The 27,123-nt window shown below is 48.0% G+C and overlaps 1 protein-coding gene across 1 annotated transcript in view; it reads left to right on the top strand.

The window, feature by feature from the left end:
- The first annotated feature begins 7 nt into the window (after positions 1–7).
- LOC134185236 (uncharacterized) overlaps positions 8–27,123 on the top strand; it is a 30,741-nt gene continuing 3,625 nt past the window's right edge. Inside the window, exons 1-17 of the mRNA XM_062653015.1 lie at positions 8–17,086; positions 17,533–19,465; positions 19,521–19,685; positions 19,753–20,724; positions 20,792–20,908; positions 22,402–23,846; positions 23,911–23,967; positions 24,032–24,141; positions 24,203–24,307; positions 24,362–24,471; positions 25,059–25,146; positions 25,212–25,314; positions 25,374–25,465; positions 26,421–26,504; positions 26,572–26,718; positions 26,783–26,885; positions 26,950–27,056. Of these exons, the coding sequence (XP_062508999.1) occupies positions 23–17,086; positions 17,533–19,465; positions 19,521–19,685; positions 19,753–20,724; positions 20,792–20,908; positions 22,402–23,846; positions 23,911–23,967; positions 24,032–24,141; positions 24,203–24,307; positions 24,362–24,471; positions 25,059–25,146; positions 25,212–25,314; positions 25,374–25,465; positions 26,421–26,504; positions 26,572–26,718; positions 26,783–26,885; positions 26,950–27,056 (22,802 nt within the window). The 5' untranslated portion in view covers positions 8–22. The remainder of the gene's footprint in view (positions 17,087–17,532; positions 19,466–19,520; positions 19,686–19,752; positions 20,725–20,791; positions 20,909–22,401; positions 23,847–23,910; positions 23,968–24,031; positions 24,142–24,202; positions 24,308–24,361; positions 24,472–25,058; positions 25,147–25,211; positions 25,315–25,373; positions 25,466–26,420; positions 26,505–26,571; positions 26,719–26,782; positions 26,886–26,949; positions 27,057–27,123) is intronic.

Here is a 27,123-nt window from a genome sequence, read left to right as displayed (position 1 = left end):
TCTGCGATCGTTGAAGTTGGACATGATCGAGCCAGTTCTTCTCCGAGTTCTCACGTCCGTGAGGACCAACGCGGAAGAGAAGCTGGCAGCTGTGTCCGCAATTCTAGACCGAGCTAGCTCTGAAAACTGGTCACCAGAAACCCTAAATGCATTGGAACAGCTACTGTACGAGTCTGCGGGTAAAAGCAGAGACTTAGATGATGTTCTGACGAGGTTTTTCAAACGCTATAAAAGCACTTTTGCCGAAAGAGTTTTGACAAGAGCTCAGAGTATTAGAGAGAAACAAGAGCAGAAGAAAGAGCTGATTGCAAAAGTGCGCGTAACCCGAGGAATTGCCGATCTTCTCAAGCCACTCGTTGACAAAGAGTTTGGATTAAATGAAAGGCACGAGAAAATATTTGGAGGTGACATGGTCGGAGCAAACTTTGAAGCTATTTTCCGCAATCTGGCGGTCATCTATCTTTCCATCTTTGATGGAAAGGTAGAATTTGATATTTTAAACAGAGTTGCTGCAGAAATGAAAATGTTTGGTGTGAGGATTTCATTGGTTGAAGGGCAGGCCGCGTTCTTCGCAGGACTGAGTTTCAAAAACGAGTTTTTATCTGCCATAGTTGATGCCGGACACCAGGCGGCCCAACGCGTTGTTCAGACTATTCGTAGCGCTATTGCCGTTTTGTTACAGTTTGTGGCCAAAGCTTTAACTTACCTGGAAGAAATCCATAGCCACGCTGATGAAATCCTTAAACCCATCGAGCCGATTCTCAATTTGACAAGGAGAGGACTTGAGGCACTCGACAGAGTAGTGAAATTTGGAGAAGATGTTCAGACATTTTTGGGCCAGGTTGAAGACTTCGTGCTTCGTATGACAGACGTGAACAGGCTAATTGATTACATCGAATCTCTAAAAAAGAAGTTGACCGATTTCGTCGCCAAGAAGTTGGGTGAACTAAAGACGTTTGCGAATCGAACGGTGAGCGATGCAGTCGAACCAGTTCGCAAAGTCAAGAAACTGATAGACAAAGGTGTGGGATACGTCAACCAAATATCTACAACGTTAGACAAACTGGAGGCGGGTGATGCCTCCGAATACAATCGCATTGCGGAGCTGCTGGCGGATATGGTGTTGAACGGAAACGACGAATTTATTTCGTCGGGTGGAAACGTATTCAATATTGTTCAGATTGCCTACGCCCAGCTGTCATCTTTACTAGATGGAGGAAGTTCTGTTGGTGGAGTTTCTGCTCCGTCTAATGGTAAGAGCTGGTGGCCTTCTCTTTCTTTTGGGGGATCGTCCAGCAGCACCTCGTCCAGCAGCACCTCGTCCAGCAGCGCCCCGTCAGGGTCTTTGTTGAACTGGAAGTCTAGTAGCACAAAGAAATCGACTGGCAGCTCCTGGTGGTTCAGTAGCATTGACTCGTCTTCCGCGTCGAAGCCTTCACCTACTGCTCCTCCTTCAACACCGTCGACTTCTTCTCTTTTTCGTGAAATAAAAAGTCTGAAGACTCTTTTCAGCGACTTTAAACAGATAGCAAATAGTGTGCTTGCAAGTAAAAAGAAAGGATCTGTATCGGTGACGCAAATCACCAACATGGAAAAAACTGTTGCTAACTTGGACAGTGCTCTTGCTCGCAGTAAGAGCACGATCGATTCGTTTATTGTCATGGTGCGGAGCTACTCGGACCTGGGAAAAATGCTGAGACACTTGAAATCTTTGGCTAGTAGCAAACTTTTGAATTCCAAATTTGTTTCCGTAGACTTGTCGTGGGCTCGAGGCAAAGTAGTCGCTTTGACTAAAGTATGCGACAAAGTTCATGAAGTCGTTGACGCCGCCAACGGCCACATAACAGCTTTTATCCACGAAGGTGTGGAGGCATATGATGGACTAAGATCAAAAGTGGAGGCTTATCTCGGTGACACCGTAAAGCAAATATTTGGGAGCTTTGAGTTAGACGGATCGTCTTTCAGCGTCATGTCTGTGAAAGACTTGTTCAAGCAAGTGATGGAGAAAGCTGAAGCACTCTTGGACGCTTTCATTGAGAACGCATTGTTTGTGCGCTTCAACAAAGTCGCTGACGCATTTGTTGGCAACGTTAGCGTTTTCATAGATTCTAAAATTGAAATTGTTGCTGATTGGTACGAGAGAAAAGTGACTCCAGTTGTAACTAAGTGGGTGAATGGTAGCAAGCAGTTTATCGATTTGGTCAAACTTGCTAGAAACATCACAGACTTTGCCATTATTGTCGGTGAAGCCGTTCCTGAGGTGAAGAATACCGCCGAGAGTGTACAAGACATGATCGACAAAGTTTTGGACGCGTCCTTGTGGGCACAGGATATACTCATTAGACTGTCTTCTTCAAAAACCATTGTTGGTTATGGTGAGCAAGCCAAACAGTTCATTATTAATACCATTGAATCATCGTTGGACGATTTGGAGTCTATTCTCCGTGGAATAGTGGCGGATTTTAAAAATTGGATTAAATCCGTAACTGCTGAACCAATCCGGTTTTTGGAACAAGGAGCGGACTTTATCGACAACGTGGCAGCTCAGGTGTTTGACGTCGGCAAGGAGGTAAAGGGATACATCGATTTTGTGGATGATCTTCGAACAGCCGCTCTCAGTGTAAAGAAGACCTTCAACGTCACTTGTAGTTTGAGCTCGAGCGTCGATAAGGTGGTTAGATATGGTGATACGTTTAAGGCAATGTGGGTCAATCTGACGGAATTGGTGAATGCAACAGCGGACGGCGTTATCGACGCTGTGGCGGACGCTGCCGACGAAGTGGCCGAACCAGTCGTTAACTTAGGACTATCAATTTCGACGTTTTTAGAGCACCTGAGAGCCTTCGCATCGATTCACAAAAACTCCATGCGCGAGGTTCTTACTCTCGAATGTGTGGAAAAGTTTTGCGTCGCGGATCTCTTCGAAGACAACGTGACTCAGCTTGTTGCGGATGCGGAACAAATTATCGAGGATTTTAATGCAGTAACGGACTTTGAGGGTATAGTTGAGCGGACGAAGGGCAAGCTGCTCGTTGTCAGAGACATCGCGAAAGACGCCTGGAACCAGCTGCTGCTAATGATCGAACGAGCAAAAACTGATCTTGATATTTTCCGCCTAGTCAAGGATATCATCAATGAGCTGACGTCTGACCGTACTTTTAGTGTTAGTGTTGGAGGGCAAAAGTTGATTAGGAGAAAACGGCAAAGTGTTGAGGACCAGTTGCTTGACGCAGCAAAAAGCACAGCAATTGACTTCATTTCTTCTCAAATACCTAAAGTTAACGCACTTTGGAGTCACGTGGAACGCTTCCTAGAGTCATCTTTTGTCCAAGGCGCTATGAAGTTGGTTGATCAAGTGGCTAATGCTAACGTGTACGTTTGCAATTTCTTTGAGTCTTTGGCTTTACCGCAGGAGATTTTCAAGCCAGTCGATACGGTCATGGCGACAATTCGTAAAGTGGGCGAAAAGCTCAATCAATTTATCGAACAAAACTTTTTGAGGCATTTGCGTAGCGTGTCGAATACAGTCGCATCTTACACGGGAATCGTATCTGATATGAGAAAGGTGATCAATAATGCTGTTTTTGGAACGATTGAATGGGCTTTGGATGAGTTTCGTAAATTTGGGACTAACGTTCTTACAAAAGTCAAAGTTTACTTGAGTAATCTGTTATTGTTGGACCGTGGTCTCGACGCAGGTGAACTAAAAATCGCAGATGAACTTCCCTACTGCTCTGACGAGGTGTGCATTAGAGTGAAGCCCAGGTCGACACCGAGATATCGTGATTGGTTTTTTCCGATCAAGTACACGCATCTTAGGATTTTACGGAGAGGACGCCAAGTTGTACCAGGCCTTTTTGAGGATTATCAAGTTCAAGGAATGACGTCGCTTGACTGGGACGGTACTCATATTGCTTTGTCTATGTTTGGCACAGGCATCAACGAAGAATTGCCAAACCTCTTAGTTGTCATTCACAAAGACTCGGGAAAGATAAAGAGACTCTATCGCCTCTTCAGGGCTAATGGCGAACCTCTATCACTACCATTAGGATTGACAATAGCTAACAGTTACCTCTGGTTTGCAGGAATAGAAATGGTGACAGATACCACTGCGAAAGATAGCGCTGCGAAAGGCGTTTTGTTCGGTATCAAGACGTCTGAATTGGGTAGTTATTCAAACACTGAACCCCCCGTGGACTTGACAGTGAATGCAGAGTATGATACAGACTCATACGGTACTGGGATATCATATTACGACAATTATCTGTGGATCGCGGATTTCGTCGACAGAATGAAAACTGCGTTAGGAACAAAACTAGTTGCAGGACACATAAGCAGCAGAACTCAGTACGGATGGGCTGCAGCTTATAATCTCAATTCAGACGGAGAAATGGTCGCAGGAAAAGTCAAAGTCGGAAAGCTGCAAGTACTTAAACCTGCTCGCGCTGTCACCATAGGAGAACACGTTGTTGGTTTCTTACCTTTTGATCAGGCATGGACACCGTATTTTGGTATTCTTAGATGTGTTCCCAAGCCCGGGTATATTTGTAAGGTCGAATTTATACAGCAGCCCAACAAAACTAGCAAGATGAGTAGCGGAGTCATCAACGTACCAATTCGGTATGGAGTGAAAGTACCATTGTCAAGGGGATTTCCGGTTCCTTCCGGAGCGATATCACTAGCGTACATAGAAAAATCGAGAGAGCTGACGCTGGCCTTTAAAAGTGGAGCTCAAGCAGAGCAAGCATTGAGATGGGTTGTTGGAGGAGATTTGGAAGACAGCTTTTTCTGGTTGGCAGTTCCCGTCTTGGAGAACTCTCTCTCACTCAAAGACGCCGTGAAGAAAAACGAGGTGTTTTTAAATGTTCTTGGGAGGACTGTAGTTGCTCCGCGACCGTTGATACCTTTAGACAAGAATAGACGAAAACGAGACGACGACTATACTGATTGCATCACGGGCGAAGACGAACTCTACAAGATTACCAAAACATTTGTTGAAACGTGTTTTACGTGCTTGTATAGGCCAATTCTGTTGGGACCATTTGGGGGAATCATTATTAAATTGGATTACGCGGCAAGAGGTACTTTGACAGTGAACTACATAATGGGATTGTGTCCAGCAAAACTAGAAGCAAAGGCTTCACTTACAGGAAGAGCTTCTCTTGATGTTGAGGCCACAGTTGCTCTGAGTGCTCTTTTTTTCGAAGCGGGTGCTGGAATAGAAGCAACCGTCTTGGACACTAGCCTTGTGCCCACACTCACCCTTCGTTTGAAAGGTGCGTCACTCCAGGTGTGCGCTGATCTGAATCTTGTCACAAGGCCATTGGCTATTCGCGTATTCGCTTTTGTTCGTTTGCTTGGTCCAAAGATCAGCTGCAAGGCATGGGCACCAAGTTGCAGAATTTATCTCGGTGTATACGTTGAGCTTCAAGTGACAATATTTACCTGGTCTGGTGGAGAGTATGCAGTGCCACTACTACCAGAATCGTGCCTTAGCACTCCCGATCCGTCCCCTCCGATAAAAGGTACAGTTGAGGCAGTGCAAGCAGACTGGCAGTCACTCAGTGCCAACTGGGTTGGGTTCAAGGACGACGAGGCGGAATACATAGAATACAGTGTCTTTGCCGGTACGGCACCAGGACGAGACAACGTGATGAAAGCACAAAATGTCCAGAAGAAAAGTCTCTACGCCGGAGGAGGTTTGAAATTCAGCCACGGGGAAAATGTGTTTGTGACGGTAGTCTGTACTAACTCTGCTGGTCTTAAGACTGCGGCGACAGCAGAGCCATTTGTCGCCGATACTACTCCGCCGGTAGTGGACGGACTCCAGGACGGTCCCGGTCCGGACGACGCAAAATACAGTTCCAGTGAGAGCTCGCTTCAGGCTCACTACAACGAAATCAGGGACGAGTCGAACATCGAATCGATTGTATTTGGCATAGGAAAGGTACCCGGAGGTGATGACTTGCAAGAGTTTCGTGATGTGAAGAGCGCAAAAGTACTTTCCAACTTTGACGTGTCTCTGGAAAATGGAGTCACATACTATTTTACGATTAAAGCTCTGAACATTTATGGACTCGAGTCGATCACATCGACTAACGGAATTTTAGTAGACTACACTAATCCTGTTGCTGGCTACGTTTACGACGACAGTTTGGACTGTAAGAAAGACAGTGACTACCAAGTGGCCAGCATATACTTTAAAGCTTGTTGGTCTGAATTTGAGGATCCGGAAAGCGGCATCGACTATTACGAGTGGAAACTTGTGAGAAGCGATGGACTCGAAGTATTCCAGTATCTAAATGTAAAATCGAAACTCTTTGGCTACAAAGCGGGAATCTCACTAGTGCTCGGTAGAAACTACTTTGTAACAGCTCGAGGGTGGAACAAAGCTGGACTGCCAACCGAGAAGAGGTCGAACGGAACGTATGTCGATTACACGCGCCCGGAATGCTCTCAAGTGCTTGACTTGATTCCGAAACATAAAGAAGATCAAGACTACGTGACGTCTCTGTCGTTCCTCACAGCGTCGTGGTATTGTATCGACCGCGAAAGCGGTCTGGCGAAACAGGAGGCTGCCGTCGGCACGTACCCCGGCGGATCCGATGTCGTTCCATTTACGGAGTACCCTCTAACGAAAAACGGATCTGTTGTTGCACAATTTAAAGGCGTTCCTATCATACCTGGCCGGCCGTTGTACGTGACTATCAAGTTGACAAATGTTGCCGGCCTTCGTCGAACGGAATGGTCGGATGGTATCGCTTTGGACAACACTCCACCAGTCGCTGTCGATATCTACGTACGAGATGGACCCGGAGTACGTGGCACGCTAGACGCCGACTTCCAGAGTTCATCAAAGCTTTTGCATGTGCGGTGGCACGGCGCATTTATCGACAACGAGAGTCCGATCGTTGACTGTTTTGTCGGAATCACTAACCTGAAGGGGTCGACTGTGCGATCAGAGATCTCTGTTGGTAAGGTGAAAGAAATAGCTTTCGATGGTCTGGGCCTTATTAGCGGAGAAGTCTACAATGCATCAGTCCGATGTATTAACGCCGCTGGTTTGGATACTAAGGTGTTTACTGATGGAGTTTTGGTTGATACGACACCACCCAATATAGGGGTCCTCTACGATGGCCTTAACGTTGGGCAAGATATCAAGTACTGGGAATTTTCAACTTCTTCTTGGGCTAACTTTCAAGCTTGCCTATGGTACAATTTGAAGGCTGAATGGCCGCCTCCACCTCCGGGCGTCAGCAGTACACCAAAACCAACAAAAGTAAATTGTAAGACCGGCGAGTGGTATGATGACGAGAGTGGTCTCCAGTACTTCCAAACAAGCGTCGAATCTAAAGACAACGTGACAGTGGCTTCTTGGAAGAGAGAACAAACGAGCTTTACGGTCATCGGTCGGACGATGAATGGCCAACATGGAAAGTTGTATGCTTTCAGATTGCGTGTTTACAATCGTGTAGGTCTGTACTCCGAGGCATGGACAAACGGCATCATAGTTGACGAAACTGTAACCGAGCTGGAGAATCTAATTGAGTACGACAGTACCATTACAACAACCCCAGAAGACGTAGATTACATTCTAGTCAATCACTTGAAACTTGCGGCCAACTGGGACGCAAAGGATGACGAGTCTGGAGTTGAGCACACTGATTGGGCTATCGGTTCATACTGGGGAGGACACGACATTGTCGATTACACGACTGTTGTCAGCAAGCCCGTCACTCATAGCATGACCGACCTTGATCTGGGAAAGAGATACTACGTTCTCGTCCGTATTACCAACGGCGCCGGACTTCGACTTGTTGCGTCTTCAGACGGTGTGATGGTCGATTTTCAAGATCCTTCCGAAGGTTACGTTCAGGACGGCTGGGGCACGTCAGACGTAGAATATCATCCATTAAATCGAACTGCTTGGATGAAATGGCGATGGGTTGAGGACTTTGAATCGGGATTGGACACTATCGAAGTGGCTGTTAGTCTAAGAGAGACCGATGCAATCTTTAAGGAAGTACCGGTTTCAAGCACCAGCGCAGTCGTGTCGGAACTCAGTATGGTGTCTGGCTCCAAGTATATCGCCTATGTCAGAGCTACAGACAAAGCTGGTCTGTCTAAAGTTTCGAAATCTAACGGTTTCATAGTTGATACGAGTCCTCCTCGATGTAATGCAGTGCGTGAGGGCTTTACGAGTGGTGCAGACAATGACATCATAACGACAACGACCTACCTAACCATCAACTGGGACGTTTGTGTTGATGCGGATACCGCCGTGAGACAATATCAAATTGCAATCGGTCGAGATTCGAATTTTGGATCCTTTTTTGATTATGAGTTGCGAAGTTTTGGAACTCAAACAAAAGCAGCTTATCTCGGAATTGCTCTGCAGCATGGTGTCAAATATTTCACTTTCTTGAAGGCAATCAACATGGCTGGTGTGTCGAGTTGGCTCGTGTCTAATGGAGTCACAGTAGACTTGACGCCTCCGCAGTGTAGTCATTTTGGAGACGGGTTGACTGGCGATAAGGACTATGAATCGGCTCCGGGTTACCATGCAGTTAACTGGATGTGCAGTGAGGACGTCAGCACTATAGTCAAGACCGTTTTGTCCGTGGGTACGTATCGTGGAGGATTCGATATCCGACGGTCCGCCGTGGATGTGTTAGCAGGAAAAGAGGTCGACACGAAGACGACTCTGCGAGAAGGCATAACACTGTTTGCGACCCTGGCACTTTGGAACTCTGCCGGATTGACGACCGCATACACTACCGACGGTCTCTCGGTGGACACGTCGCCTCCGTCCGCACTCTACGTACGAGACGGTCTCGTCTCTAAACCCGACATAGATTACCAGTCGTCGTTGAAGAGTTTATCGGCCAACTGGCGATTTCAGGACGCCGAAAGTGGAATGGACTACTATGAATTGCGAGTTCTACCGTCGCCTGGCGATGTGCCCCGATCAATAAAAGTAACCGCGTCACATGCCACAGTTCTCAGTACTCTAGCTCAAGGCGTCGTGTATCGTTCCGCCGTGAAGGGATTTAATCGAGCCGGACTTACAGTATCCGCCGAGTCTGATGGTGTTAAAGTAGATTCCACTCCGGCCGTTTGCTCCTACCTCAACGACGGCTTTGTCGCCAAGGCGGACGTCGCTTTCATGTCCGTGTGGGACTCGCCTTCAGCCAACTGGCAATGCAGCGACGCAGAATCCGGTATCGTGGCGATCAAATGGCGGGTATTTCAACGTCCAAATACTTTGTTGAGAGAAGTGGACGTCGGCAAAACGGCAACGCGCGTTTTAGCGTCGGCTGTTACCTTGAAGGACGGTAAGAGTTACTACACTGTGTTGACGTTGCAAAACGCTGCGCAGCTGTATGTGAACGTGACGTCGAATGGATTTGTTGTGGACTCGACGCCACCGGTCATCGAGACGTTTACCATAACATACAGTGCGACAACTCGTTCTTTCGACTTGACGTGGAGTGGTAAAGATGCTGAGAGTGGGATAGTCGACTACAGTATTGCAATCGGCACCGAAGAAGACTTGGCTGACGTCCTTCCACTGAAATCGTTTGCTACAGCAACGCAGGCTAGTACTGCAGGTCTCGTCACACTGGATTCACCAAAGACTTACTTTTTCACTCTTACAGCGGTCAACGGAGCATCTGGGAAGACGTCGAGTAGCGCGAGCGCCGTCACTGACGGATCGGCGCCGATTTTTGAGGGCTCCGCTGTGGCGACGGTAATCTATCCGTCGCGGGCCTTTACCCCCGATGAAACGCAGATTAGCGATGCCGTCGTTCGGGTTGAGTGGACGAAAGTAACGGATGCCGAGACAGGCGTAAGAGCAGTGAGATGGGCAATCAAAGAAACAGGAAAATCCGTGAAGGCAGACTATCCCACGTACACGTACAGTCCGTTTTTCTCAAGTAAAGGAAACGTGGGAGAAATACATCAGTTTACTCTTACAAATAAGGTGACATACGAAGTTATACTGGAGGCTGAAAACGGTGTAGGGTTATCAAGTTACTTGCTATCGGCGAGTTTTACTATCAAGTTTGGAGCCTTTGTTCCGGGTAAAGTACTCGACGGACCGAACTATGACGACGAGGATTATCAGCCCCACACAGCAGGATTATGGGCTAGATGGGAGAACTTTAAGGACGAGACGGAAGGAATCAAGTCGTACGCCTTGGGATTTGGAACTTCGGCAGGAGCGACGGACGTGCAGAAACTGACTGATCTAGAATTGGCGCTTCAGGGTCATGCTGTTGGCACGCTGACTCTTCAGGTAGGAGTAACGTACTATGCAACCGTGGTGGCCACCAACAATTTGGGTGTGACTGTGTCTGCAACGTCGAATGGTATTACGATCGATAGTACAGCTCCGACGTGCGAGTCGATTGGATTCGGCATGTCAGGAAATTTGAAGTATTTTAGTTCATCTCGAAATGTTTGGATTTCGTGGAATTGCAGTGACCCTGAAAGTGGCATCGACCATTATGACATCGCTTTGGGAAAAAGACCTTCTGGCAACGACTTAGTAGCGTTAAAGAACATTCCGGAACAGAGTAATTATCAACTGCCACCGTTGAACTTGACGGATGATACAAACGGTTACTTTACTTTGACGACATTCAATAAAGCAGGATTGTTTACTATAACAAACTCCGATCGAGTTTTGTTTGACTTTCATGTTCCAGACACCGGAACGATTGCTTTGTCTTGGGAAAACAAGAGAATCAGAGCAACCTGGTCAGGATTCAAGGACGCTACAGGCATTGATTATTACGAATGGGCAGTTGGCACATCCGAGGGAGAAGACGACGTTGTTCCATTCGCGAAATCCGGTTTATCTACAGCGGTTTTGACCAATGAATTGGCAGTCGTCAGCGGGACGTCCTATTATGTAACCGTCAAAACGACTGATTTGGCAGGCAACAGCGCTACCGCTTCCTCGCCTGCTCTGGTCTCCGATCTTACAACTCCTATAACCGGTCTTGTAGCTGAAGACAGTTTTCTTCAAGAATTAGATTATTTTACGGGCCAAGGTCGACTTCCGGTTGTTTGGGAAGAGTGCATCGATGACGAGCTACCAATCACTGAATACCTGGTTAGCCTTCAGACGTCTGACGGAAAAGACGTAAAGAGTCCGGTCTCAGTTGGACTGTCAACTAGCTACAGTTTTAAGACGTCGAATCTGAGTGCTGGTGTTCGATACTACACAAAAGTGACCTGTCGAAATTCGTTGAATCTCCAAGCGCATTCTACTTCCGATGGCTTTCTTATTGACGGAACGAAGCCGACGTTGGGACAAATTACAATCGAAGTGCCCGATGTTAGCAAATCGGTTCGCTTTCTACCTTGGACTGAAATTGTGAACGTGAGCTGGTCGGGATTTTCCGATGCCGAAAGTGGTCTCAGTTACTATTCATGGTCGCTGTGTAGCGGAGATGGCACGGACTGTCCTGTTGCGGTGGAAAACGTCGAGCTGCAAACGAAAGTCAGCAAGGAGGGCGTAAATTTCAACTCTCAACGGTGTTACATAGCCAAAGTACGTGCTGTCAACAAGGCAGGCTTGTCATCAGAAGCGGCATCGGATTGCAAGATTTTCGACAAGACTCGACCTATTCCTGGCACACTGACCATTGGTGGCAACACCCACTCTTCATTCTGGAGCAAATCTACTTCCATAACCGTGGTGTGGAATGGTTTCCAGGACGACGAGAGCGGAATTCATTCCGCAGCGTTGTGCGTTGGCACTAAGCCAGATCTTTGCGACGCCAAGGCGGAGACTAACGTGACGCTCAAGGAAGGTTCAATATATGTCAATCAAGTCCAACTTCAACACGGGCGGGAGATTTTCGTTTCTATCGTGGTCGTAAACCGAGCCGGTCTCTCGGCTCGTGCAACGTCTTCCGGTACAGTAATCGACGTTACTGCTCCCACAACTGGCGTTGTAATAGACGGACTAGGTCCAGACGACGTCCAATATCAAATCGTGACGTCGACCATTCATAGTGAGTGGTTCGACTTTTTCGAAGATGTTAGCGACATAGACTTTTACAAATGGGGATGCGGCACGAAGCCCGGACAGACAGACGTCGTGCCGTTATCAAATGTCGAGTTGAATAACAGTGCGTCAGCCTTTGGTCTATCGATGACTGCAGGAATGGTGGTCTACAATTACGTTATTGCCTATAATTCTGCCGGATTGAAGTCGGGTGTTTCGTCAAACGGTTTCCTTGTGGACAATACGCCGCCCGAATTTGCTGTCGTCGGAATGGGAACTAAGAGTAAACCGTATGGCAGATATGAGGTACTCACCGGTGAGATCGAGGCGTTCTGGGACGTGACCGATTTAGAGTCAGGCGTCCGAGAGGTTAGTTGGTTTCTTTGTGAGAACGAAACGGGAATCCAGAATTGTATACTCGGTCCTGTCAGTGTGGGAAATGCTTCGAATGCTACCGCTGCCGTCGATGTCGTGGCCGGTGTGTGCTATTATGTGTCCGTCGAGGCTGTAAACTTTGTCAGTCTTGTATCCCGTTCGAAGTCGACGTGCTCGTCGTTCGACGGCACCATTCCTTCCGAGGGAACCGTCTACCACGGTGACAGTGGAGGGAACTTCGAAGTGCAGTCCGACAAAACGACGTTGTGCGCCACGTGGTTCGGCTTCGTCGACAACGAGAGCCCCATTATGAAGTACCAGTGGAGCATCGGAACGAGGCCGGGTTTACATGACCTCATGTTGTTTACTGACGTTGGACTGAGGACGAGTGCTGTCAAGTCTAGGCTCTCGTTGACAGACGGCTCGTTATACTTTATAAACGTTGCAGCTACCAATGCAGCAGGTTTGAGACGAACGGTTGAATCTTCCGGAGTGTTGATCGATAGCAGCGCCCCCATTGTTGGCCAGGTGTACGACGGATGGGAAGACGACGACATCGAATACTCTCTAGACTCAACGACAGTTTTTGCTCGTTGGGACTCGTTTACCGAAGACTGGAGTCGCATCACGGAGTGTAGCTGGTGCGCCGGCACAGCACCGGATAGTTGCGATATCTCGCCTTCTATTGTTGTCGAAGAAACAGAAGTCTTTTCTACCGGGCACAAAATAGCAAACGGAACGAAAGTGTACGTGAACGTTGTCTGCAAGAATTCAGCGGGCTTGAGTTCTGGGAGCTCATCGAATGGCTACGTCGTTGATACGACGCCACCCGTGTCTGGGAGCGTGAATTTTGGAGACGAGGCGGGTGTTGCTGTTGCAGGGTACATCGAGAATGCAGCAAATGTGTCAGTGGAATGGAGTGGATTTGCTGAGACGGAGACTAGTATAGTGAATTATCGTGTGGCTTTAGCAACACGGGAGGAGATAACGGAGAATTGTGAGAGTCTTCATTATTTGAATGCCGGGCTAAGAACAAACGTTTCCTTGGAATTATTCACGTTGCTTCCTGGTGTACAATATCTTGCCGTAGTGCGCGCTACCAACGTCATCGGGCTGTATTCCGAAGCTATAAGCGGTGACAGGATTGTGGTGGACGCTACGGAACCAACCGAAGGTGTCGTGTTGGATGGGCGAAAATACGATGTCGACGACGTCAACTATCAATCAGATCATCAGTCTCTGTCTGCTCACTGGACTGGATTTAGTGAAGACATCAGCAGCGTGTCGGAGTACGTCTGCTGTTTCGGCTCCGGTAATGAGACCGATTCTCTTGGATGCGCGAGCGTTGGGCTGAACACCGAGGCAACATTGCCCGGTTTGTTGCTCGTTAGCGGTGTGCGTTACAAAGCGATCGTGACGGCATTCAACATATTGGGCGGGAGTCAGATTTCACAGTCTGACGGCGTGGTCGTGGATCTCACACACCCTAACTCGGGGATCGTATACGACGGAATAAACTTTGTGGACCTCGAATACCAGTCGAATCCTACGACTGTATCCGCTAGCTGGTTGCGGTTCGAAGACGAAGAAAGTCACATTGACGATTACGTGTGGGAAGCAACATCGCCTGATTATGCGACGCCTTACATCAGTAAGAGATCGGTTGGTATTCAATACCGTGCGATTGCTTCTAACTTTGCCATAAAGTCTGGTGCGAAAATCGTCGTTGTAGTGACGGCTTACAACAAAGCAGGACTAAGCACCTCTGTTGCATCGGATGGTGTTGTAATTGATACAATCCCTCCTATAGCCGGAGAGGTAAAGGATGGCCTCACTATTGGATATGACATTGACTTTCAGAAAGTGGACAACAACGCCCTTGGTGCACATTGGTTTGGCTTTGTCGATGAAGACAGTGGAATTGCCGGATACTCATATGCGGTTTTGACGGATAGTTATAACGATTCGCAAACGTGGCCCTTGGTCGGAACCATAGTCGTCGCAGAGACGAATGTATTGTCTAGCGACACAGAAGCTGAGATGTCTCTCGATGCTGTTCATTTGGGACGCAGATACTACTTCGAAGTTACGGCGTACGACAACGCCGGTTTGTCGGTTTCTAGGATATCCGACGGAGTCGAAATAGTTGAGAACGACATTTGTTTCGACTTGGCGACGTGGGATGGCGATGTCGGGTACGACATCAACGCGACAAGACGATCGGACGGAATCGGGGCGTCTGTGAAGCTAATCGAACAATCTCTTTCTTGTCCATTGAACAATTCCGTCGGTGTGTCATCGCTTGTGTCATCAGACTTTTATTATTCGGTAATTCGTCTTAGCGAAAACACAACAGTCGAACACGAGAATGCATCTCAAGCCGAAGAAACAGCGGTTCACAATGAGACGTGGGCTTTGAGGTACGAACAACCCGATTCGCCGTGTTGCTTAGGAGGCAAATTGCCGCTACAAATGGGACAGTCCGATTCGAGTTTGTCTTTGGTCAGTTTGAAGGGAAACCCGGCGTTTTCTCTACTTGCTCATGACACTTTAGTAGTAGCTTCAAAATATGTTATCGCTTTCGTTTCACGTTGGGATACATCTGATGTACAAATATTTTCTGCCCCGAGAGACGACAGTTCGAAGTTCCCGGCAATCGACGCTGACGCCGAGGGTGTCATAATTGTCGTCGTTTACAAAAATTACATTTTCATTTTCGTATTTTCTCAATCTGCACCGGACAATACAAAGAGCACGAAGGCGGTTATTTCAGCCACTCTGACTCCTCAAAATGTGAGCACGAGTTCGTCACACTTTTGTCCAGAGCTAGAAGTTCTAGGAAACACCGCCTTCTTTGCTACCACTGATGACGTGGGTAACGTTGAGATTGCGATTTACGTACAAAACGGACAGTGGCAGAAGGCGGCGTCGTTTAGCGCAAGAGCTATGTCGGATTGCAATATTATTATTACCGCAAGCTCGACAGGAACGGTCGCCGTCGCTTACCCTGCAACTGGACAGGTGGATTTGTATTCTTACGATCAAGCCTTCGCCACATTTGATTCGACTATCGACTCCGCCACAGTGGCTCAATTTCCTTCCACTTTTACGACTGTACAGTTCATTCCACGTACTAGCTTGATTGCGGTTGGATCAGCAAGTGATGGCACAGTGGCCATCTTTTCTTTAGACCGCACTGGATATCTTTTCAAGACGCGTTGCGAGTTGTCCAACTCGAGTTTTGCCGGGAAGTTGAGCGTCGACGTAGACGACGATGTTGCTTATCTGGCGGCTTACCTTCCGTCTGACGACAGTGTGACTATCGCTCATTTCGACGCGGATTCGAATACCTGCGAAACCTTCGGAGTAATACGCAGTCTCAAATACCACTCTGTGTCTGATTCTGCGCATGCGCAAATTAAAAAACAGACGCTAGCCGTCATGGTTCACTCATCGAGAAGCAAAGAAACGACAATCGAATTGTCAGCCTTCTGTTATCGAAACAACACGCGAATGAAGACCGGAATCTCTCACATTCCCAGCGTTTGTCGCCCATGCGCGACCGGTGAGACGTCGACGGGTGGTCTTAAGGACGACTGCACAAACTGCGATCAAACGACCTGCGCGAATTCGAGCAACAACCACCTGGACGTCTGGATCGACGAACTGAGTCTTGAACTAGGCAACAGCTATCGTGTAAGAGTGAAAGCGGAAGATAACGGCGAAAGATCATTGACTGTCGATGCTCCGTCGATTGTAATCGACTCGACGGAACCGCTTCCGGGTGATGTGTTCGACGCGTTGGGTCAGAACGAGCTGGACGCCGTTAGCAATACGGATTTTACCCCGACAGTAAGCTGGGGCGGCTTTTACGACGAAGAGAGCGGAATTATGGAGTACGCTTGGTGTATCGGAACGCAGCCGGGCCGTTGCGACGTACATGAAATGCGCAATATCGGCCATGAGGTCACCGAACGCAAATGCAGTCTCTGTACGAAACTGTCGGCCGGTCAGAAATATTTCTCAACCATATTTGCATCGAACTGGGCCGGGTTGACCGTTTCTGCGTCTTCGAATGGATTTATTATTGATACGACGCCTCCGACGATCCAATACGTTCGCGACGGACAGAAGGGACTCTCGGACTCGGACACTCAGCAGGCCACACATTTTCTTCAAGGAAATTGGGCTGCAGGTGACGCTGAGAGTTCGATCGAGGAATATCGCGTAGGCTATTATGCGTTTGAGACGGATGTCATAGACTATAAATCTGCAGGACAATCGGAAGAATGGAGCATCAATAATCTGCGATTGAGGTCCGGAATCTTGTACTACTTTGCGGTACTAGCCGTAAACGGTGCAGGTTTGTCTACGTTTAAACGGAGTGATGGAGTGTCTGTCGGCAAGACCACGTGCGGAAGCGGAGGTCTATGTCAATTGGACGATGTAGACATTGTTATCGTGGATGAGACTGGAGTCGGAGTGTTGAATGATACTGAAGTCGGATCGTCGAATGACACTGATCCTACTAGCGATACAGTTTTCAAAAGTGGGACTGTTGGAGCTGTTGTGGTGAAGAGTGCAGGTGAAGGTGATGTTGTCTCGGTGGAACGTGTAGATGTCACTAATGAGAATGTGACGACGGTGGCGGGTGCGGAAGTCTCTAATCCGTATACATCCACGCCTGTAGTAAGTATAAATACATGCATTTGTGACTGGCTTTATATATCATAATTATACAAAAGACGTGCTCGCGACACACGCGCGCGCGTACACACGCGCACGCACACACACACACACACACACACACACACACACACACACACACAAACACACAAACACACACACACACACACACACACACACACACACACACACACACACATTCCAACTCATATCTCGGTATGGAACGGCTTGCAAAACATTTCTCAATCGATGTGCTCGATATAATTAGCCAATGGCTATTTCCAAGTTGCTCTCTGCCATCCACTCATACTTATGCGTACGTACCTGTCTCTAGACGTACGCATAGATCTACACGACATACGCATGAGCGCATGCTCGCAGCGCACACACACTAGCACTAACACGTTCCGCATGTGCCCATTTATTCTTAATGTTTTCTCTATAAACAGGCATCGATGTTTGGTAACTATTCACTGGTTATGCAAGGCGGAAACGAGAACGGAAGAAAACGGCGGTCGACAACACCTGGCAACGATACTCAGACACCTTTTAACGATACTCAAATACATGTCAACGATACTCAAACATCTTTTAACGTTACTCAAACGCCTGTTAGCGATATTCCAACACTAGTGGAAATTGTCATTGCCTACGACGTAGAGTCATTGCTGAAATCAAATCCGTTACTGACGGAGCCGGGAGTGAACGAGTCGACGGTGGAAGTGTCGCTACAGCAGTGGAACGGTAACGGTTGGACAAAGGAGGGAAACCAGACCGTCGACGTGGAAAGCAGAACAATACGCAACGTCGTTTATCTCTCAGGACCAGTTCAGTTTGCTCTATTCTTTACCTATCCAGAGATGTTTGGTGTATTTCAGTTTGCCGACAACCACGTTTGCCTATCCGAGGGATCTTCTTCGAACCGAGTGCTCGTCTTGCGGCGTTTCGGCTTTTTCGACGACGTTTCGGTATCTTGGAAGGCAGAGAGCATTTTTGGATTTGCGTCACAGTTCGTCGACACCGGAGTTCTATACTTCACTGAAGGCCAGAGATCAAACTACATCGACTTGTATCTAAGGACTTTGGCTAAGGGATACGGTAGGGTCGTCGTTACTCTGGTGACGTCACACGACAAGTCGTTAATCGATTCTACAAGGGACGTTGTTCCGGTGACGGTCATCAGTGCCAACGGCAATGGTATCGTTGAGTTTAAAGATTGGTCGCCAACTTTGTCGGTTGAGGAAGACTCCAAGATGGCACACTTTGATATTGTCCGACGCTGCTACAAAGCCGAAAAATCTACAAAGCCCGTTCTGCTGCAGCTTCAGTTTCCTCAACCGTCGGGCAATGCGTCCGACGTCGTTCTTCCGGTGTCGAAGCACGTCATGCTGGGAGACACGACCGTATCCGTTCGACTCGATATTACGGATGACGACAAGCCGGAGTTGGACGAGTCGTTCGTTCTCGAATTGATCAACGTGCGAAATGCGGTCATCGGTACGAACACCAGGGCCACACTGACGGTTGTGAAGAACGACGACCCTCACGGTGTCGTCGAGTTCGCGAACACTTCAAGCGTAGCACGAGAGGTCGACGGAAAAGTGGTGCTGACCGTCGAACGAAGTCGAGGATTATTCGGGAAGGTGGAGATCGCTTGGGCAGCAGTCGACGGCTCGGCGGTCGGTCGACGCGGCGCCGCCAACTGGGATTACGACATGGGTTCATCCGACGTTGTTACATTTGCCGAGAACCAGAGCATTGCAGTAATCTCGATTCAACTCAATAACGACGCCATATCCGAATTGAACGAAGAATTCGAAGTTCGTCTAGTCTCGGCATACAATGGTTCACGTCTCGGCAACGTCTTGTCTCACAAAGTCACCATCCTTCCTAAGAACGATCACACGCCGTCGTTCGTCGACTCCGTCGTGTCTAAGAAGGTCGACGAGGCGGTAATATTCAGTAGAAGTCATCAGGTGATATGGGTTGCTTCTGCTCGTGATCCCGATCTCGGAACGAACGGACGCGTTCGCTACTCGATGACTGGTGGGAACTGCTCGTACGTGTCGGTGGATCAGGTTTCGGGAGAGGTCGTTTTGTTGAGTCCGGTCTTCGCGTCGTATGGCAATCTGTTCTGCTCGGCCGAAATCACGGCCACCGATGAGGGTCTGGTTCCTCTGTCGTCTAAGGTGCTGCTCAACGTGGATCTGGACTTCACGTTTCGGTGTCCGCCCGGAAGTTACTCGTCGACAGGATCCGTGCCGTGTCTGGACTGTCCTCGTCATACGTATCAGCCCTATTTTGGTCATCTCGCCTGCATTCCGTGCCCTAACGGACTACATACGGCAACGACGGCAGAATTGGATGTAGCCATGTGTAAAGGTAAGGACGGATTAAAATAGTGGGTGTCTCTGAAGTGAGGCATTGCTGTTTGTAGAGCCGTGCTCTGTCGGTACGAATTCATCATTGGGTGGTGTGAAACCGTGTCAACCATGTCCGAGGGGTCAGTACCAGGACACAATCGGCAAAACCAGCTGTACGTCGTGCCCCGAGAAGATGTCGACGGTTGCTCCAGGGTCTGTAAACATAACCTACTGCTATGGTATATACTCTTATCATTCGAACGTCTCGAGATATCTCTAAACAATGAATATGATTTTATCTTTTAGATGACGTCGATACCGACGGTGTACCAGACAAGGTCGACAACTGCCCGTTGGTCTCTAATGTGGATCAGAAAGACGCGGACGACGACGGCAGCGGCGACGCTTGCGACTGCTTTCCGATCAATCATTGCTTCAACGACGGCGAGTGCGAAGACGACTACCAGAACTTTACCTGCTCGTGCACACTCGGCTTTACCGGCGCTCTCTGCGACGCCGACATCGACGAATGCAACGCGACGTCATGCGCCGACGGCGCGACGTGCGTCGATTTAGTCGCCATGACGCGTTGCGCTTGTCCTTCCGGATACTGGGGCATCCGATGCGAACTATCGTCGAATTACACTGCGACTGTACACGAAGTCTTCAACGGCTCGTTTGTCAAACAAGTGACGCCTACCGATCTAGACGAGTTCTCCACGTCGGTCTTTCATCACGAAATAACATCGGGCAACGACGGCGGCTTGTTTTTCATCGACAGATTCTCCGGAAACGTTACCACAAGCTTAGGAATCGATCGAGAAACGGCAGACGTTCACGTTCTTACCGTCGTCGTCAGGGAGCCGAGGAACGACCCACCGTTGGTTGCTAGGACAACGACGGCGACGATAACCGTACACATCGACGACGTCAACGACAACGCGCCCGTGTTTGTAGACAGTGAATGGAATGCGACCATATCCAAGAGTTATAAAGCGAACACGGTCGTGACTAGAGTGACGGCAACCGATCGGGATATCGGATCAAACGCCAAGCTTATGTACAGCATCGTACCGGGTGCGGCGTCGGATTACTTCTGGATTGATCCGTTTGACGGGACCGTGCTGCTTAGCCGTTCCATTCCGTGGAGCGATCAGTTGAATAACATTACGATCTGGATTAATGCGACCGACGAAGGGCTACCGAGTCAGAGTGTGAGACATCTTGCTGCCGTTCACGTCTGTCCGTCCGGGTACATCGGTCAGGGATGTACGACAGGTGAGTTGCGCCTGCACAAGTTTTCCGGGTTCACTCACGGTTGATAATGATTGCTGTCTGGTTGTAGAGAGGGACGAATGCGTTCCGAATCCGTGCAGCAAAAACGCGCTCTACTGCGTCGACAAGTTTGCGGCGTACCAATGTGTGTGTCGCACTGGCTTTACAGGCAAACGCTGCCAATCAGGTAATCAGTTGTACTGTAACAACAATTTTGGACCAGACCCGGAAATGGGTGTTTGTTTTTGGCATCCACAATGGACCGTCTCTTCCAAAATTGAACCTAACCTCGGGTACAGGTGGTCGTCATTTTTGGCGCCAAATTTGCTTGTTGCTGCCCTGTTGCTGCCCTGTACCTGGAGCCCAGAGCCGTCTCTGTTTATACGGCTCTGGTCTTTCGCGGCTCCATGTAGCCTCGTATACAGAAATCGATAGCATAATTCTCGTACAGTATTTGGGAGGACACAGAGTCCAGACTCTGACAATGGCATTGACTCAGGGAAAGTACCGTAGCACATTACATTTTTAGTTTTATTGTTAACTTGGAGCCTTCTGGAACCAAAGGACCCGTGTCTGGAGCTTAGGTTGGCTCCTTTTCCCCGGTAACACACTGTTAAACCCTAGCCTCACTTTAGGATTCATTTAGAACTGCTGTCGTCTGGAAATTTGACTTCGTTTGCGAAAAATGGTCGCAACGGAGTCGGCAAAAAGACCACTGTGAAGCTCTCACTGGTGTGGTTTTTCAACTAGCTCGGCATATGTTACTGGAAAGGAAAGACCGTCACTTCTTGTCATTCAATGAAAATTTGGGAGGAATTACGCGATATGTGCTAGATGCCAGAGACACTATGGGAGGACCTTTAAGGTCGGTTCACAGACCATACGCTGGACCAACGTAACATGACGTAACGTAACCTAACGTTACGAGCGTCGTCTGTGAACCAGATGACTTTACGTTAGGATACGCTACGTTGCGTTGCGTTACGTTACGTTACTTTGCAAAAGATGATGTTCTATTTGGACGTAACGGAGCGGAACGTTTGACGAATAGGGTTTGAGCAATTCAGCACATGATTTCTTTAACCAATTGCCGACTAACCCAGGCATGCAAGATAGTCACGCGACCAAAGCTCAGGGTACGCAATACTAGATAACGACGTTAAAACAACGTATTCTGCACTATCTATACGTTACATTACGTTGCGTTTGGACAATGAGGTCTGTAAACGGGCCTTTACGCAAACATAACATGCGTCATGTACCTCAAGAAATATTTGTTTTAACATGAGAGTTTAGAGAGCTGACACGAGCTTGTAGAGCAAAGTAACTCAACTGGAGGCACAGTTTTGAGGGATTATAAATGGTGAACTTCTATTTTTATTGCGAGTATTGGGCTGCCTGTTGACATTGAGGTGGTCTCGAACATAAATGATCTCTAATGGAAAAGTGGGACAAGTTGGGAGGTAGTAGCCACTCCTCGGTCTTTTGGGAGACCGCAATCCTCAAACTCGCTGTAATCCTAACTCTAACCTTGACTGACTTAATCCTAGCCCTAATCCAGGTCCATTCGCGGCTGCCTCTAATGGGCTGGAAGTCCACTTTGGGCGTGACAGTACATGTACATGTGTTCGTTATAATTAAATGTATAAAAACGTTGTAATCGTCTTTACTATTTTGCAGTGGAATTGCGCTGTCAGTCGGAGAGTGCGATGTGCTCATCGTTTCTAACATGCGCACAGAACGCGTTTCCGTGTGGTGACGACTCCTACTTCAACAAATCTCTCGCCCCATTCTGCGACGCCGTCAACGCATTGCCGGTCGGCAGTTCCGATAGGCAGTCGGCAGAGGCGGCATTGCAATGCCTCCGCAACTCGGTGATCCGGATCTTCCAAGAGAAGCAGATCCAGTGGAGAAAATTCCCGCCGTTGCCATCAGAATGCAGAGACTTCGAGAACGAAATGTTTTACGACGCCCATTCGCAATGCTTTCTCCACATGTTGCATAACGCTTCGTTTTCGCCAGACGGAGCTCGCGCGTTCTTGAAAACGGCCTTCCCGACGCAAGACAGGGACAGGGACCGCAGTCTACTGTTGGATTTGATAGCGCAACACAATGACTCTTCGAGCGGTCTACTGGCGTTGAGATCTGCGATCGAAGAGAAGGGATTCGTCATTTGCTCGACTGTGGACGTCGGTAATTATTCGGAGATTGAGGCAATAGCCAATAGGATATCGGCTGTCCTGGTGAACTCATCACAAGCGAACTGCGACGGTAGAAATTCGAGCACTGGTCGTACGATTGCGTTGAAATTGAACTCGACCGGTCCAGACGTTTGTACCAATCTCTCGCCGTTGGTCACGTATGCGTCGGCATGTCCCGTCTGCGGTGACGGCGTCGTCGACTGGCCGGTTGAGGTTTGCGACGACGGCAACTTGCTGGACGACGACGGCTGTTCGGCTCAGTGCCGCGTGGAAGACCAGTTCGATTGCGCTGCTGGAGACAGCGGCAGTAGCAAGTGCTACCGACGCATATGCGGAGACGGAGTGCGAGTTGCGGGTGAGGACTGCGACTCTGCAGGAGAGCCCGGATGTGATCGTCTGCTATGCATCGTCGAGGACGGATACGACTGCAGCGTGGATCCATACCATCTTAGCGTATGCGCTAGCGTTTGCGGCGACGGTATTCTGGTAAACGGTGAAGATTGTGATGATCATAATTTGGAGGATCGAGACGGATGCAGCTCGACGTGCCAAGTCGAGATCGGATACGACTGCACAAAGACATACTCAAATAGCACTTCTATGTGCGTGCTCAGGCCTAACTATAAATGTTCAAGTGGCGGCTGCTACTACTGCGGCAACGAGATTCTTGAGACGCCCGAGGAATGTGACAACGGTGGTCCGATGGACTCTGAGGCGGACGGATGCGACGGTAGCTGCCGCATTGTTCCATACTTTGACTGTGTGAGCACACTCGGAGGTCACACTCAGTGTCGTCATTATATCTTCGATTTGAGTCGAAACGACGACACTACGTTGGGCAGATCGATCGTCTTCACGGATCCCGGACAATTGATATTCTTAGCTGAACCCAACTATCTGGACACATCTCGATTTGGCGCGAAGGTGCTTTTGTCACGTGATCTCGATACATTGTATATTTTTTAGTAAATTGTTATTTGTCGGGTAGGACTGGAACAACTTGACTGTCGTCATAAATACGTACAAATCATGGAAGCAACCGCAGGTTTATTACCATATGTTACATGTATGAAGTAGCGGTTGTACTAATCGTCGGCGGGTTACTGTAGCTTGCTCTTGATCTCCAGACGGCTGTTCTTCATGGAAGAATAAACAATGCAGATTATATGGCAATCTCGTCACAATGCACGGTATGGGGACCAGTCGAGAAGAACGGAAAGTAAGCCGTGTTACTGTGTGTGTGGTTATGTAATTGGAAATACGAGTCTGGGTTGTGCCAGGCTTGTGATGGTGATTTCGAGGCAATACGGTTCAGTGAACTTGACTGCTCTGATGCTGTCTATCACGTTTTCTGAGAACGTCACCAACTTCCAACACGCTAAGACGTAATTTGATCGACTCCTTTTACATATTGTTTTATATATGATGTTGTTGTTTAGGTATATTGATCTGATATTGACTGATGCCAATAATATTGACGCTCCGATTGCTTCCGTAGACGTGAAATACGTGGGAAGAAACGTTAATCCTCCACAGATTTCCATAGGAAGTATGGAGAGTCAATATTAATTAAGCTTGCACACATATTCACACACACACACACACACACACACACACACACACACACACACACACACACACACACACTCACACAACACACACACACACACACACACACACACACACACACACACACACACTAACACACATACACACACACACACACACACACACACACACACACACACACACACACACACACACACACACACACACACACACACGCCTGGAGACGCCACATTCTCTCTCATTGAGTTTGTGTGTATTTGTCTTACTCTCCATGTTACGCACGCGCGCACACGCACGCACACACGCACACGCACGCACGCACGCACGCAGCAAAAAGCAACACTTATGATTACAGCTACAACATTTTTGAATCTTGTTTTATGATGCCTATACTTCAGTTTTGGCAACCTAGCAAGGATGATTCTCTACATATTAATTAATTAATTAATTGATTAATTAATGATGACGCATCCTCCCATAATACAGTCTCTGCCACGCTGCATACTGTTTGCCACCGCCAATAGCTGTACGCTTATAAACTACACTCGTCATCCTTTTTTCTTGTAGATAACATGCTGCACTTCCAAGAGGGACATCCAACACCCATGCCTATTGCTGGAGGCACTCTAACCCTGATGGACCCGGATGACGACTAGTAAGACATTACACAAATGACTTTTCGCTATATAACTTCGTCTATGCATAATTACTCTTGTCTAGTTATCTCATCTATTCCGCTACTGTCCAACTCCAACCTTGTAGAAGCTGTCCGGAAGAAGAACGTCTGGACATATCACAGTCGATTGATGGCGTTACAACGGAGGTCGGCAGCAAGTGTATATCTCTTTGTGTTGATTCGATTTATAGTTGCGCGTCTTTTAGTTTGACGGAGTTAAAGCACTGCTCAGCATACGCGGAGCTGCATCTGAGAAATCGTTCCAGTCGCTGCTGAACTCTGTCACATACATGAACAGGTATGACCACTTCGAATATCATAGTCTGGTATAAAGCCTCCCTCGAATAGAAGCCGTTCTCAAATAGAAGCCGCCCTAAAATAGAAACCGCGTTTTGTGTCACGACAGACCGTGCACACAAGCCTTACTTGAATAATAGCCGCGTCTAGTATTTCTGGTAGACTCGAGGGGGTTCACTTGCCTTTGTACATGAAGTAAGTGTACTGTTCACGTCGTGTATGCATGTGATATACAGTGTACAGCTATTACGTGTCGACCGATTCTGATGAAGCTGAGGGATAATGGGGTTGTGTTTGACAGTATTCTTGCAGGTGCAGATTCAGAATTTTGAACAGGAGAGGGCCCAACCACGCCCACATTAAAACCACACCCACCCAGTTTTGTAAATACTTTTGATATTTTTATATTTATTAGTCAAAAGTTACGATATAAAACGCATCTGCAGAAGCTTAAGGAGTCTTACGCCACATGTCCAGAATTTATCAGACTATAAAAAGGATAATATTCATGATATCAAATTAGTCATGAGCTTTTTGTATCCGATCACCTTTTGCGCCATTGTGAGTAACGGCACGCTGCCTTACACTCTAGCAAGTTAACAGCCAATGGCAACGGGGGGAAGGGGGGAGATGACCCAGGCCTGTTGGGCCCTCTTCCTTTATCCAGCACTGTTCTTGAGCTGCTCTGCCTTCACGAGACTGTTTCTTCCCTTATATTGTTTGGGCATGGTTGAATGGAGGTAATCAGAGTCGTGAAAGGTGAATATAGCACACACTAGCTGAGTATATATCTCTTGAAATTTTGTGCATGGATAGCGGCCTGTCTGTGTTGCAGAGTGTGCATGGCGTATACAGAACCATGCAAAAATGTTCTTGAAAATGCACATAAGATCTTTTGTACAATATTTTACGTTAGTATGGGATTTTTGTGTGATTTGTAACGTTTTACGTTCCAGTGCTGTCGAACCGAAGAGGCCACTGACGAGGGACATTTTCATAACCGTTTCGGACGGACTATTCAACACGTCAGCTTCTATCCGGTAAGACATGAGTGTGAGCTACTGTACAAGCAACTAAATTCTATCTCTTACATTTTTCTTCACTCAGAGTGATTATTCACAATGTCAACGATGCACCAACAATCCGCTTCAACGGCGAAAACACGTGGAATGTGAATTTCACAGAGGGACACGGCGCCGTTTTTGTGGCGACCAACATTGAAGTGGCAGACGAGGACGAGGAGGACATTCTGACGTCAGTTGTCGTCCTGCGTGAACTTTTGTCACGACTATATCGTCATGTGTCGTTTCTCTTCTAGAATAACACTGGAAATAAAAGGAGGCGACGATGGAGAAATCTTGGAATTTGCATCCGGGTTAGAGAACCTGACGTTGTCTTACGGCGCCAACGGTCGCAGTCTCGTATGTCTCAATAGATAATGATCGGACGTGCAGTAGCCTGGTGACATAACGTATGTCGTTCTAGATCATTGGAGGAGTCGAGGCCACTCCAGAAGCTTGCTCTCGAGTACTAAAGTCACTCATCTACGACAGTCTGAATGCCAAACCTGGAGATATGCTACCCTTCCCGAGGTACCTCATTTCTATATAAGTACTAGCATGGGCGTAGGAACCGGAGGCACTGGGGGCTCGTGCTCCT

Source organism: Corticium candelabrum, chromosome 10 (genome assembly GCF_963422355.1).
Source record: "Corticium candelabrum chromosome 10, ooCorCand1.1, whole genome shotgun sequence".
Classification (NCBI taxonomy): domain Eukaryota; kingdom Metazoa; phylum Porifera; class Homoscleromorpha; order Homosclerophorida; family Plakinidae; genus Corticium; species Corticium candelabrum.
Note: the sequence above shows the minus strand (reverse complement) of the source record. Positions and strands in the feature narration are given on the sequence as shown.